Below are 12,094 nucleotides of genomic sequence, written 5' to 3'. Positions count from 1 at the left end.
ATTGAAAAAAGAAAAATGAAGAAATGTAAAGTAATAAATATTTAAAAGAAAAGAAAAAAAAAGTTGGATATTTAAAAGTGAATTATAAAAAAAAAGACAAAAATGCTTTTATGTTTCGAATTAATAAAATGTTATTTCATTGCTTCTTTTTCCTTCTATTATTTTACTTTTATTTTATTTATTTTTTCTGTTGAATTTCCAACAATCAATCGATCAATCACAATTTTACCAATTATTTTGCATTCCAACTCAACTTCCATAACATTAAATGGTTTTTTTTTCCTTTTTCTTTTAAAAATCTTTCCTTATCCTATACAGTAACAATCAATAAAACTTTAGCAACATCATAAAATGTGGGGAGAAAAAAAAGAATTGAAAATGAGAAGATAAAAACACAGAGAGAGAAAAAAGTAAAGGAAAAAAAATAAGAAGATGAGAAGGAAAAGTGAAGCTTTTAATGGAATGAGATGAATGGAATGTGTGTGTGTGTGTGTGTGTGTGTGTGTGTGTGTATGTATGTGTGTGTATGTGTGTGTGTATGTATGTGTGTGTGTATGTGCGTGTGTGTGTGCGTGTGCATGTGTGTATGTGAGTGTGTGCTTGCGAGAAATTTTTCAAAAAGTCGAATTTTTTTTCCGTTTTCGCTTTAAGGAAAGAAATAACAAATGATTTTCAGTTGAAATAATGAAAATCGTTTTAAAGAAGGAAAAGTTTTTTTTTTTTTTCCCAAAAAAAGAAGTAAAAGATAGAAAGGAAAAGAAAAAGAGAGAATGTATGTCAGCATGAAATAATAAAGTTGCACTGTGGAAGTACACAATTTAGTCACTACTCAAAAAAAAACAAAAAATAAATAGGGGAAAGCGAGCAAAACCAAAGTTGAGATGTTCTTTTCTTTTCTGCTTTTTTTTTCTATTTTTTTTTCTTTTCATTTCGAAAGAAATTCATGAACGAATGAAATAATAAGATGAAGGAAAAGAAGACAATTTATTCGTCTGCTCCTTTTTTTTTTTTTCAGGCATAAACTTTGCAAAGTATTTGCTATTATTACAAAATAAATAAAAGCATTCAGAAAATGGGGGAAAAAATTGGCTACTTCCAAATCTACTAAGAATTTATGATACCGTAATATCTTCCCAATGCATTTATTACTTTCATAGGTATTCTCAGTTTACGTATACGAGTAAGATATCTCTGAGGTAATTTAATTCTTGTTGATTTGCATTTACTAATAAACTAATAAATTCAATTTATAATGACCATTTTTCAATAGCTCAATTATGTAAAGAAAAAAGTGATGATTTTAACGCTTTAAACTGATTGAATTCTAGAAGTATGGAATTAGGAATCTTCAAAATTGATCAAAATAAAGATCAACTGATTCAAGAATTGACTATTTTTGGCAGACCATTCGGAGCTTCACTTTTTGCTTGACGTTTCGTTGACGGATTCAACTGCGATTTCTTCCAGTGATTTTTTATTTTATTTTTTCAACAGCACATTTCTCTCTACTTCTAGTAAATTATATTGCACCCGAATTTAATCCTAGCTTACTTTATAAATATTAAAGAATATAATGTTACCTGTCCGACCAATCCTGTGAGTATAATCTTCAATTGACTTCGCCATATCATAATTGAGAACCAGAGAAACATCTTTGATATCAATACCACGTCCAGCAACATCTGTTGCCACCAAGATATCTTTAGTTCCATCTTTGAGTGCTGCCAACGAATATTCGCGAGCATCCTGACCTTTGCCACCATGTAAAACACAAGGTTGGAAGCCCAATTTCGTCAGGCCTTTAGCCAACATATCTGCTCCCTAGAAAAGAAAAATGAGTGAAATTGTCAACATATAAAAGTTACGGTTGAAATTCAAAATTAAACATGAAATCAACATTTGTCCGTCTTTAAGTAAGCTGTAATTATTTGTAAAAATATACCCGTTTTTGATTAACAAAAATGATAATAGGCGGTTCAAATGCATCAGATGAGATCAGTTCAACAAGTTTCTTGCGTTTGCTTTCTTCACCAATCATATAAACGATTTGTTCGACACGTTCCGTGGGTCTTCCAACCGAACCAATGTATACAACGGCCGGGCGTCGAAGATATGCTCGAGCTAATCGCTCAATTGCTGGACTCATAGTTGCAGTAAACATCACGGTCTAAAGAGAAATTTTTAAATTCTTAAAAGCTAAAAAGGTAAGAATTTTAAACCTAAAAAAAATTCTAAACAGCACTTCGGATTACTGCTAGAATAGCTCATTCTAGCATCGTCACGCCTCTATTTCATTTTCCGAAATATGAACATAGAAAGTAGAATTAAATCCTTTATCCTTTTATTCGCCTATATTCAAATTATGTCTAGCTGAAAATTTCATTAATTTTTGTCGATTTAAACAGGCAGTTCAACAGATTAATTTAACACTGATGTTTACACAATGAGACGATTCGAATCACTCAAAACTTCAATCACTGCATCAGAAAAAGCAAATAATCAAATGGTTGAGAGTATTGTTCATTTACATCACCATTATGAGTGACACTGTATTAGTATACGAATATCAGTATCGTTCAAATAATACGAGTCTCAGTTATGTCATCCTAAATTTCATACTGTACTGCTACCAATCCAGAATTCATGATCAGAGAACTTCAGTTAATATTTAAGTTACGATTTGCGTATGTAAGCTTGCGGCATTACTCGTTATCAAATGAGTTACTCACTAATGAATTGCAGGGCTTTTCTTTGTAAGGCTCAAACAATGCCCTTTAATCCTAATCAATAAAATACGTATTTAAAAAGACAATTTTTTCGCAACAAAGTTCGATGTATTACATGGAATTTTGAAAATTAAGGAAAAAAAAGTAACAGATAGACATTCTAATATTTAAGTCATTCGAAAGAATCGAATGGAGATTTTAAGGGTAAACAAAGCAGTGATCAATCTATTCATTATGTTCGAAATAAACAGATCATTTTATGAAACATCGATCATTTGAAATTTAGCTGAGAAAAAAAAATTTTTCGTCAGAAAAAAAAATGATATTTACCTGACGATATTTCTTTTTCGAAAAGAAATTTTCCATTATGGATTCTTCTTTTTCCGCATCTTCGGTATCTGGTTTGAGATTTGTTACCGGGATATACTCAAGAACCTATAAAAATTGGGTAGAATTAGAAAAAAACTGATCATACCAGAAAGTGGACAAATAAAAATAATGTAACAATCATCTGAAGAGCAATAATGAAAGAAAGAAAAGATGAAAAAAATGAAATTAATGTATCCTAAATGACTCAAATTTACAAGTATATTCTTAATGATCAAGCAATGAAACAGGAGAAATATGGGAGATTTAAAGTGAATTAATGCAAGATCCATAACTCCTGAAAAAAAATGAACAAGATGGGAAAAAAAATTTTTCCATTTTACGTAAAAATGAACAAAACCGAAGAAAAAAGAAATTTTATTTTACGTAAACTTACTTTCTGCACCTCCGGCTCAAAACCCATATCCAGCATTCTATCAGCTTCATCCAAAATAACATAGGTGCATTGATCCAATGATAAATAACGATTTTCCAAAACATCTAACAAACGTCCTGGCGTAGCGATAACCACCTCAATAAAATATCATAACTTTCACAAAATCAAAGGATTCCAACAAATAGCAAAATTTTAGATTTTTTTTTCGTCATCTAAAAATTTTTAGAAAGTTTTTAGATGAAGAAAAAAAAAGCAGAAAACAATAAAAGTAGTCTATTTAACCATCAAACTGTATTACATTCAATTGTCGGGAATTATAATATGGTTGTCACAAAAAAACAATTCAGTTCTCATGCAATGGAATATAAATCTTTTAAAATCCCATTTATTTCTCAAATAAAGCAAGAAGAATTTGAAGCAATTTCTTTGAGAACTTTCGGTAGAGAAATCTCAAAATAAATTATGGATTTTCCCATCATTCTAACAGCTATTGAAAAAAATATCAAATTTCAAAAAGAAAAAAAAATGCTTTCGTACGGTGCAAGTTAAAACAAAACTTGAAAACCTAGGTAATTAAAATTTTCCCCATACATACTGAATTGAAATGGTATTAACATTAACTCTGTTGAAATTTCCATAAAAAAAGTACGAGAAATCATACAAAGGAACATTTCAACTAAAGTTGTACTTTTTATTTTAACCGAAAAGAAATATAGTCTTTCTTGCAAAACAAAAACTGAGCATGAAAAGCATTTGATATCATCTGTTGGGATAATACATCTCTTAGGAATGAGAAACTCTGTTTTCGCTCCTTTATTTATCTCAAATAATTTCCTAGGCCCGAAATTTATGGCTTTTTAATTTTATTATTATGAAATCAAAACGAATATATAAGCAGGTCTTCAAATTATGATATATTAAGATTTTAACCGCAGAAGTAGAACTGAAGAAAAATTGAATCATAATTTTACTCAATTAAAAAATATAGAAAACACAACTATACAATGTTAGATTTTATGCAACATCTATTTTGTTTATGGAGTACCAAGAGAAAAAAAAGGAAAGACGTTAAGAGAACTATCAAAAATTACCCCAACACATGAAAAGTCTAATGCTTAGATATTTCACTTGACATTCCGGAGAGGAAAAAGAAAAAAAAACTATGAGATAAATGAGCTTACACAAGTAATCTTGAGTGATCCCAAGATTTTTTTTTTTTTTGACTTCCTAGAGGATATTATGAATTTCTGGTGGAAAAAAAAAATGAAAATTTCTGAGAGGGTATTTTAACAAAATTAAATTTGACCAAACAATGATCGATAGTGAGAGGTACAAAATTTAACGAATGGATGGACCAAATGATATTTAGACGTTAGATATTTAAAAGCAATTCTGCATTTTAACAAGGTTGCACAAGTGATGTTGCGTAATCCCAAGATCTTTTTTTTTATTTTCTTAGATAAGTGCATTTTGCCAAGCCGCTAACAGCTGCAGCTAAAGTAATGAAATGTTGTGAACAGAAGAGATTAAATATATAAACAGTGTACCTCAACACCAAGGCGAAGCTTTAGACCCTGCTCTTCTCGTGATGCACCACCAATTACTGAAACCGTTCGAATACCAAGCAGCTGCCCGAATTTAACCGTTTCCTCCTCAATCTGTTGTGCTAACTCACGTGTCGGTGCCATGATAATGGCATAAGGCCCCTGAAATGAATCAATATCATTTCATTTAGGATAGAAGGGAAAAAACTCCATAACATCTACTACTCCTGAAAACATCACGTTTCATATCTCTTCAAATTGCAAATATCTTACTGTCCTCGTGAAAGTTTTACTGCAACAGTTAAAGTTTATGGCCAGTTATTTAATTCGAAGGAAATATGAATTGCAGATAACATTCTGGGCATTTACATAGGACACGAAATGTGTATTTGTATGAGTCCCCAAGGCCAGCATATTGAAAGTAAATAGTAACGCTCCAAGTCATAAGAAATCATAAAAATTTGCGATCGTAATATAATGAAATTTGAAATCGTAGGAAAAAGTTGTCTAGAGAACAAAAAAAAAAATAAAAGGGACCGACCGTCAATTCCTCCACTGCAATCCCATTTTAAATAATTTCATAATAATTTTTCATTCAACTTTTTCACATCTCATAAAACTTCATAAGAAACGGCACATAAAAATTTGAAAAATTGGCGGATTAAAACTAACCGTGTCTTGCTCATCGTTACCATGAAACTTTGGTATCGATGTTATCCAGACAAGAAGTGGTATTAAAAAGGCGGCCGTTTTTCCAGATCCAGTTTCCGCTACGCCAATTATATCTCTGTTTTGCAAGCCGATCGGAATTGCTTGTCGTTGGATTGGTGTTGGTTCCTGTAAAAACAAACCATTCATTCTAAACGTCATGGATGTTAATTAAAAATAAGAACGAAAATTTCCAATTATTAATAATATCATCTCAAAAGGAAAAAACAAAACAAAAAACAAAAGACAAAATTACTTTTAATAATCACAATATTGATGTTTCGGAAAAATCAAATCTGACTAACCTTATAGCCAATTTTCATTATAACATCAAAGACTTCTGATGGTAGACCTGCTTCGTCCCAATTACGCAGCGGTTTCGGGACACGACCGCCTTTAATAGAAATATTGAAATCTTCTCGAAATATACGCCAATCACGTTCCGTCATTTGTTCCAAGCTTTTCTGGGTCCAATGTCTGTTATCAAATGCTTCCTTCTTCTCTTTCTTCTTTACACCGGCCAATCTATAATAAACGAAAGGAAAAATGAAATATGAAAACAAAGAAATAAAATTTTGCGAATAACATATGTACCGTAGTTCTTCTTGCTGTTTCTCTTCTTTGGTTCGCCGTTTTTCCATTAAATTCGCATAAAATTCTGATTTTTGCTTCTTTTGCGCATTTACATCCATTCCAGCTATAGATCCTCGACCGAAGAATTGCACTTCATGTCTCTGAAACGATACATAAATGGCAATAATCCACAATCGTAAATTACAACCAATATATATATATATATGTATATATGTATATATATATACCTGTGGACATTACATTACATGCCAAATGTACGGTATGTATGTGTGCAACCACTTTATCTCAACATTCCTTGAAATTGACATAAAATAAAAAATTCAATATATTGTCCACGACTTGAGAAAAAAAACAAACAAACAAACAAACCTTATAATGAGATTATAATAAATTGGATTAAAATTTGAAAAAATTTTGAAACTGAAATCTTGCTTTTTCGAAATGTGGAAATTATGATTGCATACAAATAACAGTTTAAAAAACTGAAACGTGGCATTAAAGTCATGAAATAATGCTTACGTTCTGGTATAATTTATTGTAGTCGTTTGATGTATCTTCGCCAGCATCCCAATCAAAAATGAATTTTCGCTCATGCAACCGACGACCACGTTTCCGTTTCTCCCGCTGTCCTCCTAAATCCCAAAAAATAATTTAAAGCTTGAATTTCTACCATCAAACAGTGAAATAAATGAGTCAAAATTACCGCCCAAAAATTCCAGATTTGTTTAACGAGATAATGAAACAACAATAAACAATAAATTCCTTTTCAAAGGAACCTATTTCAGTTTCTCAAGACTACAATCCTCTATTACAAACATTAATGAATCTAACGTAGCACTCTAAAACAATTTTGAAATTTGAAATTTTGTTGATTTGTATCAACAAAGATTGAAATTTGTAGAATTTCATAAAATAAGCCTCGATGAAGCCAAACAACATTACCTTTAATATGCATGCCTGAATTACATTTAAACTTGGAAAGCAAGAACTTACCCAGGTAACGCTGGCGGATAGCTTCATTAAGCTTTTCCAAATCTTTATCGGTTTCTCTTTCATCTTTCGCTTCTCCGTTACGATCAATTTTTTCTGCATCTTGGCGTTTCTCACGACTACGACTACGCCGTTCACGACTTCTACTTCGCTTTTCGCGACTTCGACTTCTTCTTTCTCGACTTCTACTTCTTCGCCCTGATGAAAAAAGAAGATAAAAATTGTTCGTATCACTAAGTTGGGGAAAAAAAATTCGGTAACATCCAAAAAACTTTTTTTAATAAAAACCGAATATAGACTATCAAAGCCTTACCTTCTCGATCACGGCTCCGACTTCTGCGTCCACGTTCACGATCTTTCTCACGTTCTGTGTCTTTCTCACGTTCACGCTCACGTTCACGTTCACGCTCACGCTCACGCTCACGTTCACGATCTTTTCGTTCCTTCTCACGTTCTCGATCGCGTTCTTTTTCTGTAAAGTAATATTAACAAATAAATGAAAATTACAAACTACAAGCAGCATGCTTTATTTGAAGGAAAATAAAAGATATATTTAAACCTAAAAGAAGAAGGAATAAAAGAACGAAAGAGGGTCTTGACTTTTGATATTTTAAAAATTACTAATGGGAACCTGTTTTTTTGGCATCCTGAATAAATGCTTTTCGTTTCTCAAGTAGTGCTTTTTGAGCTTCACGTTGTTTCGCCACTTGTTCTTCACGTTTTTTCAATGCTAGCGCTTCACGTTCAGCACGTGTCAAAAATTTTGGCTGCAAGTAATTAAAAGTTTCACTAACGATATTTCTATACTGGCTAATTTACTACGCCGTAGTATATTACCTGTTGCAACAAGCCCGTTTAATACAAGCTCGTTTTTATGCTGTCCTTTATTATAATCTTTTAACTGATTATACAACAGCATCTTTTTGTTTCCATGAAATTAAAGGGATAAAAGGCCAGTCATTCCGTGACCTGGAGCTGAAGATAGTAAGATTAGCTCTTCCACTGGGCCTAAGAAAGGCAATCGATAAGACCATCAGAAGCAAGTATGGACGACCTACGTGTTGTTCATTCATCCGCCTACTTGTCATCATTACGCTGCCCATGTTATGTTGCGAAGATGGTTGAAATTACACCTGTTGCACCTTTTTTTTTTTTTTTGCTAAAGAGGCTCTCGTAACAATTCATTGGGAACGAAAGAGAAGACTTACAGATAGGACATGAAAGATGTAAAATATTAGATTGGTTAGAAGTAAGCCATGGCTATGATATAAGTTACTTCACACTTTTTCCACTGCCAGTATTCCAATAAGATTTTAGTGACGAAGCAACAATCACTATATAAACATATAAAAGATAAATCATAACATCCTCATTAGTATTATGTCGTAAATATTGTCACGATGACATCACTATTTATATTATGATACAAATGCAATAAAATTCTGCAATGCTCAGCTAAAAAAAAATGAAATTATGCGATATTGTCACATTACAATAATGTGATATGCTCCGAATGTCACAACACGGCACATAGTACCTCAATGTTTCCAACTTTCAAGTTTCAGCTAAAACGTAATCTCTTCGATTCCCCTTCCCACTGGTTTTCGAAGTTAAACGGCATTTCTTAGTCTAGCTAGAGCAGATGAGCAACAGATAAACAAGGACGAAACATGTTCCATCAAATATCTTGCGGAAAGAATCTCAAAACCTTAATATTTCCTAAAACTTTTACTCACATCTGATAATGCTCACAGATTTTCCTAAGATATCTGAATAATCATCAGGATATATCTAATATTGAATATCATTTAAAACATGAATGAATGTTGCTTTCTCACAAAATTTTATTCAAATTTCATTCAGGATTAAGTTTAGAAGGGATTTATTCGCTTCTGACAAATGAACTTTCACAGACTTTGCTAATTCTTAAATTGCCGGTTTATGTTATAATTCCAAATAAAATTTCGATATTTTACATAAACTTCTATATAAATTTTCAATAGTTTTTATCAGCGAAGAAATGGAAAACAATTCAAATTTTTTTTTCTTATTGAAATTGCAATTCGATTTTTTTTTTCCGCCACATATTTTTTAGTAAAAATACGACGAGACCTAATATTTTGCCTTTTCTCATCTCATATACAATGATACATAACGTATTTCAAGTTCTCTATAATTTATTCAATCAAAGAAATCTGGCAAAGGTTATTACAAGGTTATTACATAGCAAGCCATGAAAAGAATATAGAACAAATACATAAGAGTAATTAAGAATACCTAATCTTTCCACTTTAAGTTCAAATCCCGAAAACTATCATCTATATTTCTCTATATTCGATAAACACAGTTATGTAAAATTTGAAAAAGCATTTCTAAATCAAATATTCACAAAGAAATTGTTAATTAGCTTTATTACTGCAACTTAAAAGTATTTAAAGTACTAAAACCAACTTAAAGTACTAAAACCAATACGAACACGGATCAATCATAGTGAATCTCAATTCATCAGCACAATTATACAGCAGAAACAAGAATCCAACATCTAATAATCTTTAAATCATTTCAGAACTTCACCTGTTACTTCTTCCTACCACATACTGATATTAAAGAGAAATCAGGGATATCTTTTTCATTTTAAAAATTTCAGAAATATTTCGAAATTTTGAAGAACATATTCAAATCGTATTATACAAATCAACCAACCGTTAACTATACTGCTTTTAAATTACATGAGTAAACCAATTACACCACTTTCTAAGGTCTAATTAATCCTTCAGTACCAGTTATCTATCCCTATTACAAACCTTAAAAAAAGAACAAGAGGAGCAAATAAATAACAAAATGGAATTAAAACTTCAAATAATAACATTAAAACTTTCGCGCACATCACACCTAACTCATAGTTGTAGTCGATAAAATTGCTCAACTGTAAATGAAAACGGAAATAACAAAGAAGTGACTTAAATTTACAATAAATAAAATGAGTCTTGAAAGGGGACTTGATAATACTAGACTAATATCAACCTATAATACAAGATAAAGTTCATTTCATGACATTCCATTTGTATATAAATATAAAAATGTTTAATGAAATGAATGCATTATTGCAAATCGATGGATAAAAATTAGATAAAAATAACACATCTTTATAAACTCTTTTTTTTTTTAAATCTCATGTTGCTAACAGATGAAAAGATATTCTAGAAAGGAAATGAATGAATCTCATTTTATTCACTGATATAAAATGATCAAAATAACTCACTGCTATTCCATTTACTTCATCTTATCATTTCTTCCACACTTTTTTCATCCTATATTCTTCAAGCATCATAATAAATGATTGAATCCATAAGCAGTATAAGCAATGCCTAACATTTTATTAATAACTCAAACAACTATAACAAATTGCCACATTTGCATCTCTCATCAATCTTTCAAATCAACTAAACATTTTACAAATGAGAACACTCATTCTTCATCCAATCCAATGATACTTCATTTTAGTTTTGTTGGTTATGGTTAAGTTGTCAATTACAATCTTTTAATAAACATTAAAGAGCAAAGAATATTCAATTTCATGTAACAACTCTTCTTCTACCACTTCCTTTACTTTCTCTTCAGATTTACAGTATAACACTTTTCCTATGATTTAAAGTCAAGATAAAGAATTGAAGAAACTAGACTTTGAAAAATTTAAAATCTTTGCCACATTAAGAATATCTTCCGAAAACCCTTATGAAAAAAAAAAGAAAGAAAAAAAAAGCCTACTATTATCAGCGAAAAAAATTGCTCCCATAGGGAAAAGGATGTTAAATTAGCCTGAATTCTACCAAAAAATAAAATAACGAATCTTTCCTTTTCTCATTTCATAATATAATCAAGTAAGAGCACAAATTTGTATAAATATGATTGAAAGAAGTATCCCAGTAAGTTGATTAAAATAAGTGGCTAAGGAATTGATTAATACGGCCATTTTCATTCAAATATAAACAATTTCATTGATTACAGTGATAATAAATGATAAAAGAAAATAATATTATTAAACGTTAACTATATAATCCTAACAGATAATTATAATAACATCGAATTACGAAACTAATTAAATTATCAACTGATATCTTTCCATTTCAATAATTTAGCCATGAAAAAGTGTAACGACAAAATTTCAACTATAAAAAATATCATATGTATTATACGTGCCGATAGAATTTTTCATTTTTTAATAACAATCTTTGACAATCATTATCGGTGATAATATCAACGATAGCGATTAATATAACAATTATAAATATGAAAATAATAAGAATACCTTTGTTTCGGCTTCCTCAAGTTCTTTCTTCTTTGCGATCAACTCTTCAATTGCTAACGGTTCCTTCCTTGTTGCAGACATTTTTCTTTATTTTTACCTTCTTCCTCTTCCTCTTTCTTTGTTACTATTTTACTGTAATAAAAATTTTTATCAGTGCATTTTTTCGTTATCACAACATATTACGATAGGATAGTACGTCAATGTATAAAATCTAAATGAATATGATGATAATAATAATATTGGTAAATTTAAAATTAACAATTAATAATATATCAACATTGAACAGAAGTTAAATAAAGGAGAAAATGATGAGCGCAAATCATATGATGTTGTATTTGAAATATGTTTTGGAAATATGCAGGACGAGAAGAAATCCCTTCTTTTTCTTTCTTCCTTCTTCTCTTCACTCCCCCATACAACCTTAATCAATGATTAAAACCATGAACAAATTCTTTTCTTT

General features: G+C 30.6%; 1 protein-coding gene across 1 annotated transcript in view; it reads right to left on the bottom strand.

Annotated features, from left to right (window-relative positions):
- Positions 1-11,772, bottom strand: part of LOAG_18545 (DEAD box ATP-dependent RNA helicase) — a 12,718-nt gene extending 946 nt beyond the window's left edge. Inside the window, exons 1-13 of the mRNA XM_020451208.1 lie at positions 11,635-11,772; positions 7,957-8,092; positions 7,639-7,797; positions 7,329-7,523; positions 6,855-6,967; positions 6,336-6,475; positions 6,047-6,266; positions 5,706-5,870; positions 5,037-5,195; positions 3,490-3,624; positions 3,057-3,161; positions 1,943-2,167; positions 1,581-1,821 (exon numbers count right to left, since the gene is read on the bottom strand). Of these exons, the coding sequence (XP_020305028.1) occupies positions 1,581-1,821; positions 1,943-2,167; positions 3,057-3,161; positions 3,490-3,624; positions 5,037-5,195; positions 5,706-5,870; positions 6,047-6,266; positions 6,336-6,475; positions 6,855-6,967; positions 7,329-7,523; positions 7,639-7,797; positions 7,957-8,092; positions 11,635-11,715 (2,074 nt within the window). The 5' untranslated portion in view covers positions 11,716-11,772. The remainder of the gene's footprint in view (positions 1-1,580; positions 1,822-1,942; positions 2,168-3,056; positions 3,162-3,489; positions 3,625-5,036; positions 5,196-5,705; positions 5,871-6,046; positions 6,267-6,335; positions 6,476-6,854; positions 6,968-7,328; positions 7,524-7,638; positions 7,798-7,956; positions 8,093-11,634) is intronic.
- Between the last annotated feature and the right edge of the window lie 322 nt (positions 11,773-12,094).

This window comes from Loa loa (assembly GCF_000183805.2).
Source record: "Loa loa unplaced genomic scaffold supercont3.357, whole genome shotgun sequence".
Classification (NCBI taxonomy): Eukaryota; Metazoa; Nematoda; class Chromadorea; order Rhabditida; family Onchocercidae; genus Loa; species Loa loa.
The sequence above is the reverse complement of the archived record's forward strand: the minus strand, read 5'-3'. Positions and strand labels throughout refer to the sequence as shown.